General features: G+C 34.7%; 1 protein-coding gene across 1 annotated transcript; it reads left to right on the top strand.

Moving 5' to 3' along the window:
- The first annotated feature begins 4,585 nt into the window (after nucleotides 1–4,585).
- Nucleotides 4,586–25,644, top strand: LOC123563726 (uncharacterized). The gene is made up of 10 exons (XM_045356692.2): nucleotides 4,586–4,901; nucleotides 6,615–6,669; nucleotides 7,294–7,387; nucleotides 14,157–14,337; nucleotides 15,847–15,907; nucleotides 18,464–18,706; nucleotides 19,210–19,416; nucleotides 20,156–20,194; nucleotides 20,470–20,607; nucleotides 22,976–25,644. Exons 1-10 carry the CDS (start codon nucleotides 4,716–4,718, stop codon nucleotides 23,017–23,019), a joined length of 1,248 nt encoding a protein of 415 aa, XP_045212627.1. The 5' UTR covers nucleotides 4,586–4,715; the 3' UTR covers nucleotides 23,020–25,644.
- The last annotated feature ends 324 nt before the right edge of the window (nucleotides 25,645–25,968 follow it).

The raw sequence follows: 25,968 nt of genomic DNA, 5'->3' as shown, positions 1-25,968 counted from the left end.
AAAAAATGCTCCAGACAAAGTCATTCTTGAATTTGACCTTTGACCTTTAAGTGTGACCCTGACCTTAAACATAAGGACCTTGTTCTTGCGCTTGACATTCCGTCTCATGATGGTGATCATTTATGCCATGATACACCAAAATCCCTCCATGCATGAAGAAGAAATGCTCCAGACAAAGTATGTGGACGCACAGGGGCAGCAACTCTGGAATCCATGGTAAAATATGGCTGTTACAAAAAATATGAAGTAAGATCTTATGGTGATAGAAGTTGTGTGCAAGTTTGGTTAATATCAACTCACAAATGAAACCGCTATCGTGCAGACAAGACCAAAATAGCCAAGTTTTGCCATTTCAGAGGTCATAACTCTGGAACCATTGGTGGGATATGGTTGGTTCAAAGAGGAACCAAGATCGTATGGTGATACAACTTGTGTACAGGTTTGGTTAAAATCAAATTACAAATGAAACCACTATCGTGCAGACAAGACCAAAATAGCCAATTTTTGCACTTTCAGGGGCTGTAACTATGGAACCCATGGTGGGATATGGCTGGTTCAAGAAAGAAACCGAGATCTTATAGTGATACAAGTTGTGTGCAAGTTTGATTAAAATCAAGTCATAAATGAAACCACTATCATGCAGACAAGAAATTGTTGGCAGACGCACGACGGATGGTCACAAAAGCTCACCTTGAGCCTTTGGCTAAGGTGAGCTAAAATGAAAATGTAACAATATTGATTGAATGTAAAGGAAAAGTTTTAACAGCCGCAACTACTATATTGTGAGCATAAAAAATAAAGGAAAATATCCAAAAGGAACACCCAGGTTCAAGGAAATCAATCCCCTAAAATCCTCTAATATGGATGCTGCATTCACTGCACTCGAAGATGAAATTTTTAAAGGTCAGACTACATTAATATCTTTTCCATAGAACTGCGTTATAACAAAGTGGGCAGGCATGATCCTTGCGACAGATATAAAACAGGGTTATTATAACAGTAGGTCTATCTGGGATGCTGTATTTGGCTCGAGTGGATTTTGCCAGATCGGATCTCACGAGGCGCGCAAGCGCCGAGTGCGATCCGATCTTGCAAAATCCACGAGAACCGAATACAAAATCCCAGATCGAGCTACTGCTAATAATGACCCTTTTATTATGTACCTCTACCTTTTTGTTTGTTGTTTTGTTATTGAACGAATTCTCCAATGTTTGAACTAAGTGAAGTTTTTATGTGCGCTATTTATAGAACTTTGTCAGGTCATGCATATTAATGAAAGTAGTCCGGCAGCATACAATACGGAAGGTACAATACGGATTTTTTCTGCCTCTTCATATTTAATTGTAAAATACAAGCCGATTTAATTACAAAATTTATACAGGTATATAATAATGTGTTTTATTATATACCTATATAAATTCTGTAAAAAAATCGGCTTGTATTTCACAATTAAATATGAACAGACAGACAAATATTTCCGTATTGTACCTTTTAAATTCCGTATTGTACCTTCCGTATTGTATGCTGCCGGACTATTTTCATTATTATGCATGACCCGACACATTTCTATAAATAGCGCACATAAAAATTTCACTAAGTTCCATCTAATATCGATAAACATTGAAGATTTTGTTCATGTACAAAACAAGAATCAAAAAGGTAAAGGTATATAATAAAAGGGTTATTATAACAGTAGCTAGATCTGAGACTTTGTATTCGGCTCTCGTGGATTTTGCACGGTCGGATCACACTCGGCACTTGCGCGCCTCGTGAGATCCAATCTAGCAAAATCCACGAGAGCCGAATATTGCATCCCAGATCAAGCTACTGTTATAATAACCCTATTATATTTCTTATTGCGTGGTCTTTAACTTCAAATATGACATTAAACCTCGCAAGGGTCTTGCTTTAGATATTCATGCCCCTTAATTGATCTGATCAGTGAAAGTTAACAGTAAATACTTCAAAGTCAAAGATTATCGCATTTAGCAAAGGACTTCATATTTTGATAAACATTTTTTCCCTCTGAAATAAAACGCAAATCGTCTAAACCTGTCAACAGATATTCTACAACCTTCTCAATAACATCATCAAGGCAATATTGCGCCGAAACATTGGTATACAGGAGAGAACGACGTGATTGAAAGAATACAGCTAAAAATATGTTCTACAACATATCAGTACGAGGTGTGTGCATTCAGGAACGATAACATCTCTTTCTTCAAAACTATGCGAAGATGAAAATGATCATTGGCCAAATAATCTGTCTTCTATTGTCTGTAAAAATATGAGTAAAGTATAAACAAGGACCTTTTATGAAAAGAAAATGGATTTTTTTTTGCAGTCAAAATCGATTTCAGCCAAAGGTGACTAAAATAATTAGATTGAATTAACAGTGATATGGCTTAAAATGGCGGTAAGGTATAAACTAAAAAGCCTTTATAAAGTTTATTCATTAAATGATTAGATACTGCGTTATTGTGTATTTTGGAAATGGTATTATTAGGATGCACCTTTATCCAAGCAAATAATTTCTTCCGTATTTAGTCAAGAAAATGTGTAAGATTAGACTTCCTATACATTGTTCTACTTGCCTTATTGTTTTGTGTGCCATGAGTGAACTCTTAGTAGTATTCCAATAGTGACACCACCTTCTCTTAGTTGTCGTAAATTACAACTTTTAATTGTTACTTGACAAGCTACAGACTCTGTTTGTGTTCATCACTTCAGGATTTACGTCATCGTTTCACGTCTCAAGTAATTTTACACAGGTTCATTTGAGGTATCAATTTCGCAGTCACTGGGTCAATTAGAGTTCCAAGCTTTATATATTCATCTTTTGGCATTGATTTACTTACAAAAGGCTAGTTTTATTCAGATTTTTTATGTTTACTATAGAAATGGGCCGTTATGACAAATAAGGTTTTTGCCATATTGACCCGCTAGTTTGTTTTTCTGGCGTGTTAGTCCGCTAGTTTGTCTTTCTGGCGTGTTGGTCCGCTATAGTTTGTCTTTCTAGCGTGTTGGTCCGCTATAGTTTGTCTTTCTGGTATGCTGTCTTTCTGGCGTGTTAGTTCGATACAGTTTGTCTCTTCTGGCGTGTTGGCCAGCTATAGGTTGTCTTTCTGGCGTGTTGGCCAGCTATAGTTTGTCTTTTTGGCGTGTTGTTCTGCTATAGTTTGTCTTTCTGGCGTGTTGGTCCGCTATAGTTTGTCGTTCTGGCGTGTTGGTCCACTATAGTTTGTCTCTTCTGGCGTGTTTTTCCGCTATAGTTTGTGTTTCTGTCGTGTTGGCCCGCTATACTTTGTATTTCTGGCGTGTTGGCACGCTATAGTTTGTCTTCCTGGCATGTTGGTGTGTTGGCCCATTCAAACGTGCCGATACGCCAGAACGAAATGGCATAAATCAGCAATCATACGTTAGTTTTATTTTCAGCAATCATACATAAGCTTTATTTTCAGCAATATCCTTCATTCTTGTATCAATAATATTGGTAACTGAAGATACATGTTCAGTTGTATATGTTTTCTAAAATATTTTGATCATCGGATGAAATATCATTACTCTGTGTTTGCGATGGTTTTAAAATCTCATACATTGTACATGATAGTGAGATATCTCTGTATGGCACTGGACCCTAGCTTGGATCAGCTGTACTGGACATATGAATATGATTTCTAATTATCTTACAACAATCCGACGGAATAATTCCTTTACCAAAACATAATTTAAAGTAAGCCTAAACAGTAGCCTATATGCAAATTTATTTCGTACTTTCGAAGGATCATCATCGTACTTTCGACTTTTTCATGTTTTTAGTATCGTCGGTTCGTTATTTGGACGTATCGTTCTTTCGTTGTTATAAATGCGGTTATGGCTCTAACGGGACACCGTATTCACGGCAAACTCACGTGACTTATTAGCTAAGGTTGCGAGTAAAATCAAAATCTGGCCCCTTTGTCGTTTATTTTCTTAATTTACAAACCAAAGGCGAACGCCTGTTGTGAAAACCCATCGAGTAATAAGATAATAAGTGGCAAAAATGTTACCTGAATCGAGCCAGTTTTTGTTCGATTTTACTCGCAACCTTAGCTAATAAGTCACGTGGGTTTGCCACCGTGTATATATAGGAAAAGTGCAACTAAAATGCTAGATATATATATATGATATGCCTTATTATGTCTAGCGAGTCTGGTTTCGCAGACTAAACATGATATCTAGGTGAAGTAACTAATTAAATTTAGTACTTTCATATAGATTGCATACTCTTATCATAGCTGATTGTATCATAGAATTCGTAGTTGGTCGGGAACCGCAGAAATATCGGTCCGCTGAATAAACTACAGGTAATAACGTGAGGTGAGCGTGACGTCATCCAGGTAGACATGGAAGAGTCCAACTACACAGACGGGTAATATCATTAAAATTTTGACAGCGATAAATAACAATACACACTCTCAAATAGAATGTGCTGCAAAGGATTTGCGATCATTTACTTCCAATTTCCATCTGGATTACCTTTAACTCAATTTTATCAATTAAGAACATAACAAAGTTCAAAGTGTGTATGCTAACCCTCCTAGTAATGTACTGATCTTGAAGTCAATAAAGTGACAGGAGACACGAAGTTGTCAAAGTTTCGCGAAAGTTTTACAGGAGTGTTTTAACTGAATTTTAGCAATAATTAAATACCTTATTTGACTGTAAAAATAGAAATGAAGGTGTTAAGTGTTGTGGCCGTGCTTTTGGTCACAATTACTGTGTTTAGTGAAGGTAAAAGGCACGATGAATACAAATTGGAGAAGAAATCTTCCATCCACATGAACGTGAAGAAACCACATCATTCTCATCACAAAATGCATAAGGACAGACTGCGCGGATCACATCTCGATATGAAAGAGGTATCTTCATTAAAATTAAGTTCACATAGATCTATGTATAGTCCAAATTATTTAATACTGATTTAGATCGGAACAGCACAGTTCTTTTCGATTAACAAGGAGGGCTATATAACACCTGACAATTTCTAACTTCTTTTCTACCTGCAAATTGACAATAATAATATATCAGAAATTCAGAAAAAAAAATTGTTAAAAGTTATCATAAATTCTTAAGTTGTTAATTGACTGTGGACGCATGCATTAGTCAAGAATAGATGGTCAAGAGGGCTAATACTTTCCTACGGAGGTGAAGGCCCCTGGTTTGACTCCTAGCTACTGTCATTGCGGTGTGTCCATTTTACAAGGCACTTTATCACAATTGCCCCAGTCAGCCCAGCTGTAAATAAGTACCAGCAAATTACTATTGATTTTAAATGTTCTTGAAATAAGGCCACTCATAAAGCTCTACAGAGCTTCATTTTACGTTCATTCTTTCACAAAGTGACAGTAAATAAAATTTACCTTTACCTTGATGTACCTGCACATAAGGACAGTGTACATATTTAGTGAAAAGATATGTGAATACTTGCAGTATTTCAAGAGTTATGCCCCTTTTCATCCAGGTTACTCTAGGACTCGAGTATAATAATGTGTTTTAACCATTACAAATACTAAGCTAAAATGATACACACTCATCTTTTAGGGTTACAGTATCAAATCCATTAACTCTTACATGAATTTTTACAAAATTAATCCCATTCCCAAGTGCTTAATGATAAAAAACGTGGGTCTTCAACACCAGGATGTAATTAACTTACTATAGAGTATAGACCATTACAAGATCATGTTTCAAATTTAAATTACCAACTTTTAATCTGTATCTTTTAGAAGAAGGCCTGTCTTTTTCATGTGAACAGGACAATTTCTATGAAAAGTCCTGTCTTTTAGTGTTAAAATCTTGTCTTAGGACCCTTATGCTTAAAGAATCTCAGGATGCACTCCCCACACATCCACTACCAACACACTCTCCTCCCTGTACCAGTGCACTCCCACTATGTACCAACTGATGGGAATTAATGGATTGAAACTTGACACACTTTTTCACTGTGATGATCTGGCTTGCAGTGCACAGGTTGCAAAACTCTTCTTTGCATTCTTACAAAATTATGCTCCTTTTTCAACTCAGCAGGTTTTGAACACCATAATAAAAAACTGATCATTTGGGCAACATGAACACACCAAGTAAAATAGAATAATTTTTTTTTAATCTACCGGTTTCGGTCATAAGATGACCTTCTTCAGGATCCAGGCAGCTTTTGGTTAAGTTTTTGTATGAAAGCTGGTATCTCAGTAACCACTTATGGAAATGGATTGAAACTTCACACACTTGGTCTCTGTGATGATCTGACATGCACTGCAAAGGTTCCGTAACTCTACTTCGCATTTTACAAAATAATGCCTTTTTTTGACTGAGCAATTTTTGGTTAAGTTGTTTATGTAAGGTGATACAATGTAGCTCAGTACCCATAATGGGAATAGAAACTTCACACACTTGTACACTGTGAGCTTACATGCACTGTACAAGGTTGCATACATGTAACTCTGTTTTACATTTTTACAAAATTATACCGCCTGTTCGAATATATTCATTAAATTGACAAGGCTTTGTATATATTAAGTTGAGCATTGCTGTCCTCCGAACAGATCTTGTTATGAATTCTGCTCTATTTTCAGGGTGGTGTTACATCTATGTTTGATCACAAGTGGATGAAGCCACCTAAAAATACAGGTAGGGTAGTTTATCTTTACCATTATGTGTGTATCACTGTCTTACCACCAATTTATCACCTTAAACCTTTCAGGAAATTGAAAATCTATGACATATTCTTACTATTTTATATTTTTAACACTTGAGGCTGAGCAATTATTCATGTTTCTTGCAATGAAGCAGGTTTGTCACAGTTAGCTTATTTTTTTTTACCCTTTTGCCCTTTGATTATCTATGTTGAAATTGTTAATGTAATAACTCTATATCAAAAAGTAATAAAATATGTTTGTTTGTTTGTCTTGGGTTTAATGCCGTTTTTCAGCAGTATTTCAGTCATGTAATGGTCGGCAGTTAACCTTAGACCAGTGTTCCTGGATTCTGTACCAGTACAAACCTGTTCTCCGTTACTTAATAAAGTAACTGCCAATTTCTCCACATGAATCAGAGGTGGAGGACTAATCATTTCAGACACGTTGTATATCAAATAGTCACGGAGAACATACGGCCCTCCCGAGGATCGAACTCGCGACCTGGCAATCCGTAGACCGACCGACCTACCTACTGAGCCAAGCAGGCAATTAAAGCAAGCTTAAGTTTTTAAAGAGAGAATAATTATATAACAAATCTTTATTTTATTTTTTCCAGAATGTAAACTGAAATGTGGGCACAAGGAATTCTGTATCTCCAATCCTGGTACTGGGGAGGAGAAATGTATCAGCAAGAGAAATTTCAAGGAAAGGTAGAATCTAGATTTAACTGATTCTTTATTCAATGAATATATGAAATGCTTTGTACAGAAGTGATACTCAGCTTGTTAGCGTATATTTCTCTCCCCTTAAACACTAACATGCTACTCCCAAAGCAAAGGAATACAGGGCCTGGTATGCAAAAACCAAATTTCAAAATATAAATTTCAGAGTCTGGTAGCTATTGTTTCAACACTGTTGTCAATTGTTAGATATGTGATGTAAGAGGATTTATATATGTAAGAAATATGCATTGTCTTGATTTTAGAACAAAAATTCTTGTTTCTTTGTCATGATTGATATTCTGTTGTTGTTTTGTTGTTGTTTTTTTATATCAAAAATATAAGCAACCAAAAATAGACACAAGGGAGGTAATTATTATTTATGAAACATGTCTCTTTGTGAAACTTTGCTTGTAAAAAATGTTAGCTTCAATCCATAGGAAATCTGATAATGTTTTTCACATTCTTTAAACTTTAAGGGTAAATACTCTGGTTATAATTACACCAAAGGTTTAAAATGAATTGGAAAGATTATCCGAATGGTTATCTTTCATCTGTAAAATGCCAAAGGAGTCACTTGTATTGTGAATCACTGTTTAATATACATGCTTATTCCTTTAACTTAAGATAAAAATCCATGGTTATTATACATTCAAAATTATGATGTCACATAGCACTTGTGGGGAAGTTGCACTGTGTCTACCTATAGAAACATAGTTAGTTGCAAAGCCAGAAACTCAGTAAAGATAAAGTGTATTTGTTTTTCAAACAATAATAATAGCATGGTAATAAAAAACTAGTATTGATATACTTATAGATAAAGAGGTTCAAATTTATTTTAAATCTTAATTGTTGGATGTCATTGATGCCCAAGAAGAATTCATAATTATTCTTGAGTTATAACAATAGGATCTCATTGACATGACTGATGCAGATGAGAAAACTCCGGCTGTTCTTGATGTCATTATTAAAAGATCTCAATGATACAAATGAAGAGTGTCTAATTGAGCCGTGTCATGAGAAAACCAACATAGTAGCTTTGCGACCAGCATGGATCCAGACCAGCCTGCGCATCCGCGCAGTCTGGTCAGGATCCATGCTGTTCGCTAACAGTTTCTCTTATTCCAGTAGGCCTTGATAGCGAACAGCATGGATCCTGACCAGACTGCGTGGATGCGCAGACTGGTCTGGATCCATGCTGGTCGCAAACCCATTATGTTGGTTTTCTCATGACGTGGCTCAATTTTGTTCATGAGATCATACTGAAAGGTTCTCCTTGTTACAGATGATAGGTTCCTGCTTGTTCCTGAGGTCATATTTCTCATTGATATACCAGTGAAAAGTTTCTAATTATTCTTGCAGTCATAATTGTAGGATTTCATTGATACAAATGAAAAATTTCTAATTATTCCTGAGGTCATAATCGTAGGATCTCATTGATACCAATGAAAAGTTTCTAATTATTCTTGAGGTCAAACTCATAGGATCTCCTTAATACAAATGAAAATTTTCTAATGATTTTTGAGGTCATGATCATAGGATCTCATTGATACCAATGAAAAGTTTCTAATTATTCTTGAGGTCAAACTCATAGGATCTCATTAATACAAATGAAAATTTTCTAATGGTTCTTGAGGTCATGATCATAGGATCTCCTTGATACCAATGAAAAATTTCTAATCATTCTTGAGGTCAAACTCATAGGATCTCATTAATACAAATGAAAATTTTCTAATCATTCTTGAGGTCATGATCATAGGATCTCATTGATACCAATGAAAAGTTTCTAATTATTCTTGAGGTCAAACTCATAGGATCTCATTAATACAAATGAAAATTTTCTTATGATTTTTGAGGTCATGATCATAGGATCTCATTGATACCAATGAAAAGTTTCTAATCATTCTTGAGGTCAAACTCATAGGATCTCATTAATACAAATGAAAATTTTCTAATCATTCTTGAGGTCATGATCATAGGATCTCATTGATACCAATGAAAAATTTCTAATCATTCTTGAGGTCAAACTCATAGGATCTCATTGATACAAATGAAATTTTTTCAATTGTTCTTGATTTTATAAAGGATCTCGTTGGTATAGATGTGGTGAACTGATAAATGCGTCATTATTAAAAAAATATTTTACACTGTAGGATGTGAGACATTTAAGGTAAATGATGCATTGTTCATTCCCATCATATACCTCCAGGGCAAAATACATGAACTAAACCACATTTATCTATAAACAAGCAGTACAAATTCATCAGTGCAAAACACAGTGTTAATTCATTACTAATGTATTTATTGGTCTGTGTCAACCTTGTCAGATACCAAGATATGAAGGATTGTTTTGCTTATGCAAAATCTATTTTATTCTGTTGTATTTAGATAACATTACATTTTAATTATCTTTTGTAAAGTTCAAAAAAAAAAATATTTGAAAATTTTCTTACATCTCAGTTGTAATAATCTGTTTAACTCTTTAATTGAATGAAATAATTATCCGCCAAAGATGTAAATATATTGTTGTTAAATAGGGAGAGAACCCTTGTAATATAAGTTTTCTTTCGTTTTCAACCCTTTTTTTTGTATAATATATGTATATTTGCAAGAAAAACACATACTATTTGCTACTGGGATTGGGGCTGAATTTCAGCTCCAAAGTAGCCTGGAAAATAAAACAACAACACTTAATATGTACAACATAATATCATTATACTTCAAGATATGTAAAATAATAAAATCTGTATACACATAACATTACTTCTTCTTTTGTAATTTTGTGAAAGAGCTACTGCAAATTTATCATGTGACCATAAAACTATCTCTTGTAATACAATATTGTATATATACATGTAACAACATACCTTATTTATATAAGTTTTAAGATACTGAAATGAAAAAGATTTTAAAGGGTTAAAGGCAAGCATTCTTCAACTCCTAGGCCTAATTTTCAGTTCTCGTATGTACACGTATGATTTAGTGAATATACATTTTGTTCAAATCAACATTTTTCTACAATGTAGCATTTTATTAGTTTGTACTAATTTATTTTTGGTCGGTTGTGAAGCAAGCTCTACAACTTATATTAATCACTCTTGATACCTAGTTCCTTATGGAATCCATCACCTCGAGGGTATGAGAGGTATGAGAGAAGAGGCCAGTTTCCCTGAGAGCGCCAAGCAAGGGAACTACTGGTACCATTTTTCACGTGGCAGGGGATCGAACGCACAACCTCCTGCACTCAAAACGGATGCTCTACCACTAGGCTCAAGGATATAGAGGCGGCTATTGAGCATGTTATTGACAGCTGATTTTTCAAAACTTCAAAATATACCGTACTTAGAAAATTTGGCAAATTAAAAGATCTCATTGTTCAACATTGTTTTGAAAATTTGGATCTCATGCCGTCTGTTTCTTCTTATAAGATAATAATACTATTCATAACTGGACAGTTTACACTGGACAAATATAGATCTTACCACAAAACACAGTAAATTATGTAAAACAGTTTGTTAGAGTGCATCTTTCTAATTAAAACTAATAACGATCAAATTTTCTTTTTTGACCCATTACAGATAAACCATTTCAAATCAACAGTGATCATTTGTTGAAATTAACCTTTAGCCTGCTACATGTAGATCTAGCAGCAATTGATTTTGCCTTTGTGACCTCGAATGCATGCAGACCAATATCAGCTTGCACATTCGTGCAGACTGATCATGGTCTGCACTGTTCGCTATTCAGTCAGTAAATTTTCAGTGAACACCCCTCTGAATAATAAATGTATTGCCAAAATTGAATGATGGACCAGTCCACTTTAGAAATTTAGCAGCCTGAAGGCTAATATTGTTAAATAAGATTGAGAGGTCACCTGTTAGGTCTGTTAGCTTGTTTCTAAGACATTTGCCCATTGGTAACTAGATCTACACATACTAAGCTGAGTAACATTTCTGCTTTAATGAATTTACTCACAGGTCTTTTGTGGGCAGGTTAAGGTTGCTGACTTCAAATCACTTGCCTCTCACCGATGTGGGTTCTAGCCTTATTCAGGGCATTGACTTCTTCATGTGAGGAAGCCATCCAGCTGGTTTACGAATGGTCAGTGGTTCAATCCAGGTGCTCGCCAATGATGAAATTTAGCTTGAACTGTTGAGGCACCGTGGGGTCTTCCTCCATCATCAAAGCTGGAAAGTCACCATATGACCTATAGTTGTGTTGTTGTGACGTTGAACTCAACAAAAAAAAAAACAACAGGTTTTTAGACATGCAGAACTACCTTAACTTTTATTTTGAAGAAGATCAATAATGGGGAATTGATTAAGTTGCCATTGTGTCCAGGAAAAAGTCTGGCCTATTTTGTCTAGGGGAAACCCAAAATAATGATATTTAGTTACTCATTACTAGCTTTTGTATGTGAAACTATTATATATATTAAAGTGCACTTTGAAATGAAATTTGCAGATGTGCATAATTTATTTGCCATTGCAGTTTTTTGTTTATGTATAATGTTAACTTTGTTTTGACATCTCCATATTTGTGACTAAATATCATGTCATCTTGTAATGTAGACGAAGGGTACTTGGCAGAACCCAGATACTTGATATGTAATACAATATTATAATACATTTACCTATAAAAAATGAACTATATTTGTGCACTTCAATATTCAAGTGATCTAGAATTCTAGTGTGTGTTGATTGTCAGACCGTTAAGTAGGTGAAAATCTTAACCTATTCATAAATTTAAAAGTTTAAAGTTGTTTTTCTTCATATAAAATAGTCAGCTTAGGTATATAAGAATTTTGGCTTTTGAAGACAACTTGGACTGCATTCTTGTAAGTTTCCCTGAGGTTTACAGTTTCATTTCTGGAAGTTTTAGATATAATATATAAGGTATACATTTCATTGTCCTGGCTAATTTTCTTTTCAATAGCAGAAGCCTTTTAGAGACATCTTCCGTAATACCTGCAGTTTTCTATTAGACTATTATAATTGACTTGACATCATGACATTTATTACGGCCTTTACCCAAATGCTTACCCCACTGATTTTACCCAAATGACCAATGCAAACCCTTTCTCCTCAGTCTTTTTTTTTTTGGTTGGATTTATCGTTGCACCGACACATGATTGGTCATATGGTGACTTTCCAGCTTTTTAATGGTGGAGGAAGACCCCAGGTGCCCCTCAGTGCATTATTTCATCACGAGCGGGCACCTGTGTAGAACCACCGACCTGTAAGCCAGCTGGATGGCTTCCTCACATGAAGAATTCAAAGCCCTGACTGACTAGCTTGAACCCACATCGATGAGGGGCAAGTGATTTGAAGTCAGCGACCATAACCACTTGGCCACGGAGGCCCTAACATTGCCATTGATATTTCTTGCGTAACAGTACTGTTGTCTGCTATATGTTTTATATCTGGTAGTTGTTAGTTACATGTTTCAAGTCTGATTGTAATCTGCAGTTATATGTTGCTTAGAAAAATGAGTTGATAATTGCATTTGTTTAAAAACACCTCCATTTTTTTCTGTGTTCAGACATTTGGCAGCACTTCTTGTGTTTTTGTAAGTGGAATTCAACTTACAGCTAGAATACATTTCAGCAAATGATCACTTTTGGTTTGAAATGGTTTATCTGTAATAGGTCAAAAGAAAATTTGATCGTTATTAGTTGTAATGAGAAAGCTGCATATACATGATTTACTGTGTTTTGTGGTGAGATCTATATTTGTCCAATGTATAAAACTGTCCTGTTATGAATGGTCTAGCTATACAGGATGTGCAGAAATAGATGATGTATAGCTGTGCTCACCACAATCTTTTATGATTTTGCTTTTTACCAAAGTAGACTTTATAATGAAGAGAATAGAGGTGAAGATGTTTCCCATCTTCTAAGACTGTACCTGTTTTGTCCAAAGTGTTAGTTTCTGTCAATAAAGCAGTATGACTGTTCTTCACAAGGGAGCCATTTAAAAGGCAAGCTGCAAAATGACTGCCTCCTTCATGTTAGAAGAGTTTCAGTGACTAAAGGAGTGCACCTTTCTGTCCATTGTTTCATTATTTCACCCCTATTTTTGTTTCTGGTCCACAACTGCCAACCATTAAAGGACTTTAATATCACCCAGCAAGTGCTCCCCATTATGAGATTACATGTCTGGCACAATACACAGAATATAGCTCAAAGTTCAAGGTCACATTTGGAGGTGAAAGTATAATATTATTGTAATAATGGATATTCAAATAATTTGGCATAAACATTTAACATGACAATCGACTTAATAAAAATACCTGTGGGTGTTTCTTTTTTCTTCACAATTACTTCCCTTTAATGTGATGAAGTATCTGACATTACATCTTTTCTTTATTTTACCACAAATTCAAAAAGTGAAATGTTATTAAATTCTTTTTTAAACATAATTATTTAAATGCAGTTTTAATGCAATGAACATCTCTTTCAGACATGCGTTTTCAAACCTAAATATTTTGCATGAAAACTTACTGGGTATATAGCATAGTATTGTGTATCATTGACAGATGTTAGATCATAAGGTTTAATATATACTGCAGTTGATAACTAGTTACCTTCATGCATGGCAGTACTTCATTTACCTGTTTAAATACTTCATGTGAAATTTAATGTTATGAATGTTTGTAAATAGATTACTTGTATAAAGAAATTGTTTCCATAATGCCCAACACTGTTTTTTTCATTTTATCTCACAGTTGATTGCATTTTACTCAGTATTTTTCTCTTCAGTCGACGTCTGTTCCGCTCCTTCCACAAGGAAAAGGATGTGCTGAAGAATGACAGAAAGAATGACAGAAAAAGTGACTTTCTGGATAAAGAACTTGGTAGGGCAGAAGAGATGAAGGATGTATATGATCTCATCCATGACTACAACAAAAAACGAGCAGACAAGAAGAAAATCCACATTAAGGTAAGTTTTGCAGACGTCCTTGGGTAATAGGTAAAAAAGTGACAAAATCACTACCAGACTTCGACCACTTAGTACAGCGCAGACAAAATCTTGTGACCCTTTGAGTAGCTTTACAATAATTTCTTCCATTTTTGATTTTACTTTTACATTTTCTGTCATTAATTACATAAAATATGTTTTAAAAAACCATGGAGATGATAAAAACAATATTTAATAAAGTGTGTGATTAATCAAATGTTTCTCTCACATCACTTTTTAAAAACATTCTCACAAGTTATTACACACTCACTTTGGAAAAGCAGGATAATATTATTATGTGTTGGCACTTGTGTCTGTCTGTATTATTTACTGTTTGTAGCATAAATTTCAATTTGCACCCACTTCCCCACAACACACCCACATTACCCTTCTCCCACCCAACCTCCTCGAAAAATATCACTCAGTTTCTTGTGCCTTAGTATAATATCACTGCCGCCCAGAGTTATTTTTACTAAGAAAGTGACGCGGATAGTCGGCGTCTTCCCATCGAAAATTTTTTCCCAAAAAAAATCAATTTTCCGAAGTCTAGTGGTGAAAAAAATCTCTAATTTTTATGTTTTAATAATATTAGATCCACTTATCTTAAAAATCATTGCATCCTTCAAAGTTTGACATACAGCAATGATGTAGGCAACTTGTCAATTATAACACGATGTATATAACATTGTGAACTTTCCCCCAAATTAACCTCTTTTGCATGATTTTTCCCCCTTTGACCAGTGCCCAGCATCTTCCCCATCTCCTAAAAAAACCCTCCCGCCACACAAAAGCCCTTAACCACACACACACACAGACACACATACACAATCTGTTTTAATATTTTAATTTATTCTCCTCTGATCTTAAACTTCAGGTGTATGCTGTCTAAAGAGCTCTTGTTCTTGATGCTTCTTACCAAAACCATGCTGTAGATAATTGGTATCAACAATTTAAGGGATGGCCAAATTGCACATAAGACAGAATTAAGACTAATGACTTCTGAGGCTAGGAATCTGATGCCACATCCTTATGACATTGTCTCTGATTGTAATCTTCTGTAGTTATACCAAGGACATTGATAATAATTGAGCCGCGCCATGAGAAAACCAACATAGTGGTTTGCGACCAGCATGGATCCAGACCAGCCTGCGCATCCACGCAGTCTGGTCAGGATCCATGCTGTTCACTAACAGTTTCTCTAATTGCAATAGGCCTTAAAAGCGAACAGCATGGATCCTGACCAGACTGCGCAGATGCACAGGCTGGTCTGGATCCATGCTGGTCGATAATCCACTGTGTTGTTTTTCTCATGGCATGGCTCATATTATATTGTCCAGGGATGCCAAATTCAGTTGGAAAGATTTTTTCTGAGAATGAAGTCTAAGTCCAAGCACTCTAGTTTTAAAGAAAGATTAATTGCTAACAAAACCTTTATAGCATTAGTGAGATTAGTTTATATTTTAGTTACTTAAGGTACTATTTAACTTTCAGACTGTCAAGGATCTGGACATGGAGAAATTTGCTAATGAAGCTGTCGCAAACACTGCACAAGGTATGTGGTTACTTAATTGGACATGTATTGTCATTACTGATTGCAAGAAGATATATAAATTAACTGGATTCATATGAAGTTGGTCTCATATTTTATATCTTCTAGATCAAATATTATGGTACATTCAGTTAAACTCATATTTCAAAATTGCTTTCATTGCATAATTTCTGAAATTGTTTTAAACAAATAGCAGTTTACATAAAATAATGAGGACAACAATTTGTAAAGTGTAATCATATGTCTGTTGCTTGCAATTTTATAGTAATAGTTTACTGTAGAAGATTGGTCAATTCATTACGGTAAAGTAGTTGGCTTTGAAAATTTGCTTAATTACGTATAAATTATGCAAATCAGATTAACACTGTTGAAAAGAATGTTTGTTTTTTGCTTTGTGCAAGTTGTAGGTTTACAATTAAATTTACATGCATCTAAAACCTGTTTCACCTGTATAGATCATTATTCTAACTATATAACAATTAGTTCATTGTAATTACTAAACCACACCTTTGATTAAAATGAGTTGATTGAAGTCAAGCAATGCAGTCTGTGGTTTGAGAATTTAACCTCATGGTTTCCACTGCAAAGATGAATATTTGATTATATTTTACACAATATTGTCACACTACAACATAACTATGTTGAACAAGAAGCTGTCTAAACCCAAAATAATTCATACCAAATCATTGATATATATTTTAACCATTACCCTGCTAAATTTCTTAAATGGACTGGTTGGAGTCGGGCATAATTCTATTTGGGCAGTAGTATTTATTATAGGATGTGCAGGCTGTTTTGGTCTGCACTGATCACAGAGGCAGAATCACTTGCAGGCTAAAGGTTAAAGATATTTCTGAAAGGGAAAAATCTCCCAAGGTTTTCTGTCTGAAGAAAGTGCAAATTACTTAGCACTTTTATATTCTATATTGATTTTGCTGGTATAAGACTTTCATTTCAGTACGATAGAAATGGCATAGTCTGTTCTAATATTTTCTGAATATTCAAGAAAGTTCAGATCACAGCATGTGTCTATACCCTTTGATAATTATTATTTTCATAGTTTCCTGTTAACTACTTGAATATAGATATTTCAGTTATCAAAGGTAGAGAGAAATCAAAGATAGAGAGAAAATGTGCTATATCCTTTGTCTTCTGTAGTAATTTCTGGCATTTAGATAGGTATGGATATAAAATATCTGTAATTAATAGGTCATCAAAATTATATTAGCAAACATAGAATGTGTTTATGTAGATGAATCTATGAATTAGTTTGTAAGCTGTATAGAACATTTTTGTACCTGAGAAGCCCAAGCTTTTGTAGAATACTCAGTAAAAGAAACTCCTTAGGCTCTTCGGTAGAGGTAGGGTATACAATTTAAAATTTGTCAGACATGCATTTTTGTAAGGCCTTAAAAGAAAAAAGTCTTGGTCATTTTTTACCATGCTTTGCCAGCAAACTGTATTAATTATTATATTGTAAATGTATTATTACATGGGGTTCCGGATGAACTGTAATGTATTAGAAAAGTGAAAAACAAGAAGTCTTGGAGCAGTTTAAATGTCGTATGCAGTTAACAGTTCTAATATATCTGCATAAAGCTGTGTATCTGTGACACACCCATCCCCTCTTGCCTATCATCCTTGATCTGGCCGTAATACCAAAGAACAAGAGTAAAACTATGCACAAGTTGTGACACTATTGTGATTTGTTATAACAGTAGGACACTAGTTTTCACACTATTGTCACCTATAAGTATGGGATTCATGATGTGTTTTTTTTTTTACAAAACTTACGAGTTTTGTTGTATGCTTCACACCCTGACTGTTTGAAAAGTAAGGAGGGCTGTTGTATTTCACCTGGCATTGCCATCGCCATTGCTTTAAGGTTGAAGTTTTGTAGCAACCTTCTCAATATCACTGTCTCCTTGACTACTACCACCGTCTTCATCAAACTTCACATGGTGTTGGTCTTGGTAAAGGGTCAAGGTCACTTAGGTCAAATGTTGTACCTTTGCTGGTTAAAGTTTTATGGCAGGTTTTTTATTTGCTTGACTGCTGCCACTATATCATCAAAACTTACATAAATATTGATCTTAGTAAGGACCAGACATCCTTTGATTGAGGATCAACTACCTCAAAGGTTAAGGCCACTGGAGTGAGATTATAGTGTTGCTTAAAGTTTTATTACACACTTCTGCACTTCTTAGTTTTACTTATTTCTGATGATAATATTGAGATCCAGTATCCCTCCCCAGATCTAACCTCTATCCCTATCCACTGTCATTTCTCTCAATGACTTATGTTGATTTTTACTTCCTTGATGATATCCCCAATGCTCAAAAAAGAAAAAAAACATTTCAATTCTCACATTCACTTATATCATGTAATAATATCTTTTTATTTATTTTTTATTAGTTTAAGGCCTTGTCCTCCTGACAACACAAGTCAGTGATTTTCTGTTCAATCTAATCTGTTATCTATTTAATAAATGAATTTTCTACCAGGTGATTTATTCTTCTATAGAATTATATAATCAAAGTCAAATTTCCATATTTCCAGAATGTCGCCCCACTGAACTGTATGAATTGAGGAAGCGTATGGTTGGATGGTTTGTTCTGATGCACACGGAGAGTCGGCGAGAACATCACAAGATGAAGCATAAGAAACACGGCAGGAAGCATCACAAAAAACACCACTTCATGTTCATGGACAAGGATTATGGGCTTGACATGAAGAAGAGCGACTTGAAGAAAAGTCTGAGGGGAAAGCGAGCTGTCGTTGATATGGTCAGTACGGAATCACGTAAGTATATCTGTTTCATTGGTTTATTCAATTTAAGTTTTCGAGTTCCAAACCACGCCAGCATGAGATTTTATAATTATGGAGGCTTTCTAAGCTATGTTAGGTTTTAATGCAACTCTTGCCATTATTTTACACATGGGTTGGTACTGGTAGGATTGATCCACCAACTTTCTGCAAACCAGCTTCGTAGCTCACATGAAAGAACTCGCATGAAAGAATCTTTCATTATATGTACCAAGGGGATATTCAAACTAACTGCAATGAGAGGCAAGTTGGTGATTCTTAGACAGTGAACTTAAAGTCACTACCTGTCCAGGGCGGCTGGGTTTTGTATTGCTCTCTTTTGAGAAGTTGACAGTGCAACAGTATGGACAAGGGAGGCTATTTGTTCATTATTTGCAACTATTGTAACTACAGTTACTTGCAGAGAGCACATAGGTCTTGTAATATAGCTACTAAAGACAGTAATAATATACAACTGCCATTATAACTTCCATTTTCAGACAAACATTGCAAGTGTTCCAAGTCTGCCATGTGGGAGTTCAGGAAACAGGACAAAGATAGGAACAGGATCCTCGGTGAGAAGGAAATGGAGATGATGTCAGCAAACAGACGAGAGCCTTGCATGAAGCCATTGTTCAAGTCATGTGACACAGACAAGGATGGCGCCCTCACACATGGAGAATGGTGCTGCTGTATGGCATACACAAGTAAGTGACTCACTTCCTGTTTATGAACAGACTGGCTTGTAAAGGACACTAGGGAGGAAGCAGAAAAACAAAAAACGACAAATGGTCAGGATACTTATATTCTGTATTGGATTAACACATACAGAGCCCATCCCTTTTAATTGCCTTGTACATTGTGTGCTACTAGGATTGTGGCTAGGGTTTGTAGCATACAGACATTGTCATTTTATTATCGTTGGTTGAAGCCCTATCTGTAGTCTTGTCTGTTGCATTAAACAGCTGGCTGCTCCATTTCATTTCTCATAATTTAAAGGGTATTTGTTACCTTAATTGTGTTGTAATTATTACAGAAATATGACAAGCATAGCATCCAGGAATTTAAGTTTCTTGTAAAATTCTCTGTATGAAGCACCTGTGCAATTTAGGTGTCCTCACCGTGAATAAAATCTCCCCTTGTAGATGACTTTTGTGTTTTCTCTCTATCCATTATAAAAGGTATGCATCAAGTATTTCTCAAGTTAAGTGTAGATAAGAGCAGTTATTAGATCCTTTCTAGATTTGATTCTTGATAAGAAATTGTCATTTACTAGCAGCATGCAAGAATTAAGACTGGTACAGACTCTAGTATGTAGTGTGTGCCAGTACATAACTGAAATGTCTTTAGAAACACACTGACCACAGTAAAAGCAAAACCTGTCATGATTTACCTTTTTAATTTCAGTTACGTCTTGCTCAGTCTAATTTTCTTTAATAATTACAGTTCCCCCATGCTTGGAGAAGAAACGCCTCACAGATCCTAGTAAGTAAAACATTTGTTACCATTTTGATGATGCACTGAATTTTCTTATTCTAATTCCTTGATTAGCTGGGAAACTTGAAGGCGGAATGGAATTATAGGACATTCTGCTTCTGTTGTCATAGTAACTAGAATGTGGTGTCCAGTTAATGATGGAGAAAATTAATGTTATGATTTTTTAGGATTGTAGAAATTGCTCCTAAATTACCAGTGATAATTAATGTTTTGTTCATTTGGTTCCCAGCTGTGATAATTGAAAATAATGTTTTACTCTGTAGAGGTTTGGGTTCCACGCTGTGATAAAGAAGGTTATTATGAGCGTGAGCAATGCCATGACAACTCTGGTTACTGCTGGTGTGTTGATATCAACGGAAATGAAATTGTTGGCACCAAGAAGTTGGGAGGTGGCCATTGTGGTAAGATGTAATACTTGTTACAAATATGGAAGATTAAAAGGATATTATGAGTCTAGCATGACCAAGTTTGTTTTCATATCAAACAAAGAAGACCAAAATAGTGACAACATTATGCACCAGTATCACTGTATGTCCCAGTTATTACGTCATAGCTTCAAACATAGCAGTATTAAAAAGAAAAAAAAACGGACTAATATTTATAGGATACTGTCAAGGAACATAGTAATCCTTGATATTATGTTAGAATCAAAATAATTTGCTGCCTGCCAGTGTCAAATGAAAAAGACATGAAAAATGGTACTAGTAGCTTCTTTGCTTGGTGCTCAGCATGAACAGGATTGTAGGTATAATGTGCCTAGGTGGCACAATGCCCTCTTGGTATAATTCCTGTGCATTTGAACTGTTGATATATATGGCCACAAGCTACTCAAATGCCTTAATTATTTAATAAGTAAATCCAGTCAGACTCTACACTTTATCAACACAGTAACACCAGAGTAACACCACAGTAATTGTCATTTAATTGATTGGAAACTTAAATATCTTTTTGATATATTGTGTGTGTATCTCATTTCACTTGCAACTGTCTTCTTATTTGCCATACAGTGTATTGCAGGACATTTATTGCTCCCTGAAGTGGATAAAAAAGATAATTTTTAGCTCACCTGTCACAAAGTGACAAGGTGAGTTTTTGTGATCGTGCGTCGTCCGTCGTCCGTGTGTGCGTCCGTGCGTCCGTAAACTTTTGCTTGTGACCACTCTAGAGGTCACATTTTTCATGGGATCTTTATGAAAATTGGTCAGAATGTTCATCTTGATGATAACTAGGTCAAGTTTGAAACTGGGTCACGTATGGTCAAAAACTAGGTCAGTAGGTCTAAAAATAGAAAAACCTTGTGACCTCTCTAGAGGCCATATTTTTCATGGGATCTTTATGAAAATTAGTCAGAATGTTCATCTTGATGATGTCTAGGTCAAGTTTGAAACTAGGTCACGTGCGGTCAATAACTAGGCCAGTAGGTCTAAAAATAGAAAAACCTTGTGACCTCTCTTGAGGCCATATTTTTCATGAGATCTTCATGAAAATTGATCAAAATGTTCACCTTGATGATATCTAGGTCAAGTTCGAAACTAGGTTACGTGCGGTCAAAAACTAGGTCAGTAGGTCTAAAAATAGAAAAACCATTTGACCTTGCTAGAGGCCGCATTTCTCAACGGATCTTCATGAAAATTGGTGAGAATGTTCACCTTGATGATATCTAGGTCAAGTTTGAAACTGGGTCACATGCGGTCAAAAACTAAGTCAGTAGGTCTAAAAATAGAAAAACCTTGTGACCTCCCTAGAGGCCATATTTTTCAATGGATCTTCATGAAAATTGGTGAGAATGTTAACCTTGATGATATCTAGGTCAAGTTTGAAACTGGGTGACGTACGGTCAAAAACTAGGTCAGTAGGTCTAAAAATAGAAAAACCTTGTGACCTCTCTAGAGGCCATATTTTTCATGAGATTTTCATGAAAATTGGTGAGAATGTTCACTTTGATGATATCTAGGTCAAGTTCAAAAGTGGGTCACGTGCCTTCAAAAACTAGGTCATTAGGTCAAATAATAGAAAAACCTTGTGACCATTCTAGAGGTCATATTTTTCAATGGATCTTCATGAAAATTGGCAAGAATGTTCACCTTGATGATATCTAAGTCAGTTCAAAACTGAGTCACATGTAGCCCGCCCGCTTAGCTCAGTAGGTAAGAGCGTTGGTCTATGGATCGCGGGGTCGCGAGTTCGATCCTCGGGCGGGGCGTATGTTCTCCGTGACTGTTTGATAAACGACATTGTGTCTGAAATCATTAGTCCTCCACCTCTGATCATTCATGTGGGGAAGTTGGCAGTTACTTGCGGAGAACAGGTTTGTACTGGTACAGAATCCAGGAAAACTGGTTAGGTTAACTGCCCGCCGTTACATGACTGAAATACTGTTAAAAAATGGCATTAAACCCAAAAACAGAAAACAGAACAGTGTCACATGTGCTCAAAAACTAGGTCACTATGTCAAATAATAGAAAAAGCGACGACGTACTCAGTTCAAAACTGGGTCATGTGAGGACAGGTGAGCGATTCAGGACCATCATTGTCCTCTTGTTGTATTAATGATATCTGTGATGTCCTGTTTATCCTTTGTATTGATTTTAATTGGAAAAATAACTTTGACAGTACTGAGAGGAAGGGCAGATATAAAGAGCCATACCTCTATTATAGGGAAGGAATAATTGTCAGTTCTCTCCCCTTTTGAACTTAATTTTCTTGTGTATCTCCTGTAATCGCATGTGCTGTCTGCTGTCACTTTAAGTGTTATTTTCCATATTTCAGGCCAGTATGATCCAAATGGTCACAAGGATGTCAAGAAGCTGTAAAGATGTGCGAGACAACAACAACAAATTTAATGATCTTAAAATGTCAACTTTTGTAGCATGAAAACAAACATAAAAGCAATTTAATATTTGTAACATGGTGACATATTTATTAACAGCATTCCAACAGATCTCTGTGTAACATTGTATCAGATCTCTATGTAACACCATATCAAAATTGTAACAGATCAATGTGTAACATCATGTCAGTATTTTAACACATCTGTGTAACATCATAGTAGATCTATGTGTAACATCATATCAAAATTGTAACAGATCTGTATGTAACACCATACAAGGTCTCTGAGTAACATTGTAACAGATCTATGTTTAACATTGTAACTTGTCTATATGTAACATCATGCCAGCATTGTAACAGATCTCTGTGTAACATCGAACAAACATTTTTGTAACATTTGAACAGGTCTATGTCTGACTTCATAACAAATTTATGTTTAACATCATAACAGGTCGGTGCTGTGTGTAACATCAGTTCTGATTAGATACATGTTAAAACTTAGAACAGATATATTTATGTATATATTGAGCTTTTCATGAAATTTATTAAATCGGTCATTTTTCCAAAAGATATTAATGCTCATTTTTATAGGTTTTTTTAAAAATATTTTTAAAGCTGTTTTTTAGGTAAATTTGTTTTGAAAAAGGTATTTCAGTAAAGAAATATTTAAATATTTTTTCAGTATATTAGATAACCCATTTTGTTTTAATACTTAAAAATCTAATAAATTGGTGATAAAAGGATTTAAAATAGAATTATTTTTTTGTATTTTCATACAGATATATGTATCAGCATTACATCAAGTATTTTGTCTTAGCTTCATAATACCATGTAGCTGCTTGCCGTAAATATAGCATTTTGTTAAATACAACTTATAACTACTGTATAATACATTCCAATATACAAAATTTTACATCCTGATTTAGTGTAATAGGCACATGGGAAGAGATTTTTAATTGAATTTTTTGGAATTTTCCTAAAAAATATATATGATGCATTAAATACTTAACATACAATGTAATTTTGAACCCAAGTGAAAATAATGAATATCAAGTTCAATTTATCATGTGGTCAAGTGATCAAATGTAGATAGAAATACAGCAGCTATTGTACATGTGTTAGTTTTGTATTTTATGGTGGCAGGAAATATTCCTACAACGAAGTGCTGTAAATTGTTATATCTTTCATGTTAGTTTTTGAGATAGTTTAATTCAGCTTACACTTATGTGCAACAGTTATTAAATATATTGTTTTTATCACTAAATACTGATGAAATCTGGTATTGATGCAATTGGATTAAATCAGATACAAGTATAAGCAAAAAAATCCTGTAAAGTTCTGTATTCATGATGATGCAGAAGAGTTACCTTTGATGGAAAAGATCTACAAATTCAGTAGTGAATAAAGAATACACCGTTATATAATTGGGTGACTGATATATTGTCACAAAGGTCTCTGCTACTTAACTTCAATAATGTCTAACCAATTTACAATGGTTTATTTTAGTAAAGAGTGCCAACTTGTTAACAACGTTTTGAAGTCCATTGTCCAAATAATGTTGAACCTTTCAGAAATCTTAAAGAGTGTACGTAGAGTAATGTTGAATTGTCATTTTGATAAAAGACTTCATCACGATGGTGTTAAACTCAACGTAGTGTCGAATTAAAAAAGCAATGGAAATTTGTTATTATTTGAAAAAAGAGTGTGTGCCTTTTTGTAACAGTATGTGCCAATATATATATGTATAATACTTAGAGCAATTAGACAGCTGGTTTTATCATTTTTACTTTAATGATTTTTTAAAAGTTTTTCTTTGAATTGTGACAGTTTTTACTAGACGTTTGTCTGGCTCTCCCTTCATTTTGTATGCTTTATGCTTTTTAATCAGAAGATCAAAAAATTTTCCTCCCTGACTGAGTACATGATCGAGGGCTTCGTGTTAAACATTTATATCGCCTTTATTTTATATGAACAAAAACATCTTCTCACTAAGCTTGAATTTTATGTAAAGATTAGTTAGAGCTAAAGATGGTGGTAACATGTTACAGAAATTTTACAAAGAAACATTACTTGAATTATGTGCCATGTCTGCTGCTACTGTAAAGAAAAAGAAATTATATATACATTTAAAGAAAAAATGATTGTCCCCAGTTTCTGACCAAATGATTGCCCCTTTAACATTCTAATCAGTTTCTGACCATTACATTGTATTCTAACCTCTTCAAATGAATCTCACTGCCTTTCAAGGTAAATGCTTATAAAAATAAGAACAGTTTTAATGATTTATGTGTCTAATACTCTAATTTGGAGCATAATATAGAGACATGCTGGCCTGTAACTAGCATAACAACAAATTCACAGCTAGCTTAAAAAAAGCTTCATAACTAGCGTAACAAAAGTTCGAACTTTGCAATGGAGACTTCATTATTTTCCAGCTTGAATTTCAGCTCACTTACTTGTGATACGAACTTTGAGATGATTGTAGAAAATTTTATTTATAAATAAACATTCCTAAGCTCATGTTTTTACTCGTATATTGTAAGCAGATTTTTGTTAGAAACCCCATAGTTTGATAACATGAAACAGAAAAATAAAGCATCATTCACTTACGTTTGTATTGTTATAAAAAAATTTCATTTGATCTCTGTATTTTGTTACAAATCCCGACAAGTTTAAAGAGTCGGGCCTTGCTTGGTTGGTTGAATAAGAAAACTTTGATGTAAGAACTATTGATTTCATATCTCCTTAAATCATGTTTAAGTATGAACCCTAAATTCTTCAGTTTATAGCTCGACTATTTGAAAATTTTCAAACAATTGAGCTATTATTGTTACTCTTTCATTTGCGTCAGTGTCTCAAAATGTTTGCATGTAAGCACGTTTGTCTAAAATCATTAGATTAAATGCTTTCGAACTTCACAGATGTCTTTTTCA

Source organism: Mercenaria mercenaria, chromosome 2 (genome assembly GCF_021730395.1).
Source record: "Mercenaria mercenaria strain notata chromosome 2, MADL_Memer_1, whole genome shotgun sequence".
Taxonomy (NCBI): Eukaryota; Metazoa; Mollusca; class Bivalvia; order Venerida; family Veneridae; genus Mercenaria; species Mercenaria mercenaria.
This window is presented reverse-complemented; position numbering and strand designations above follow the sequence as displayed.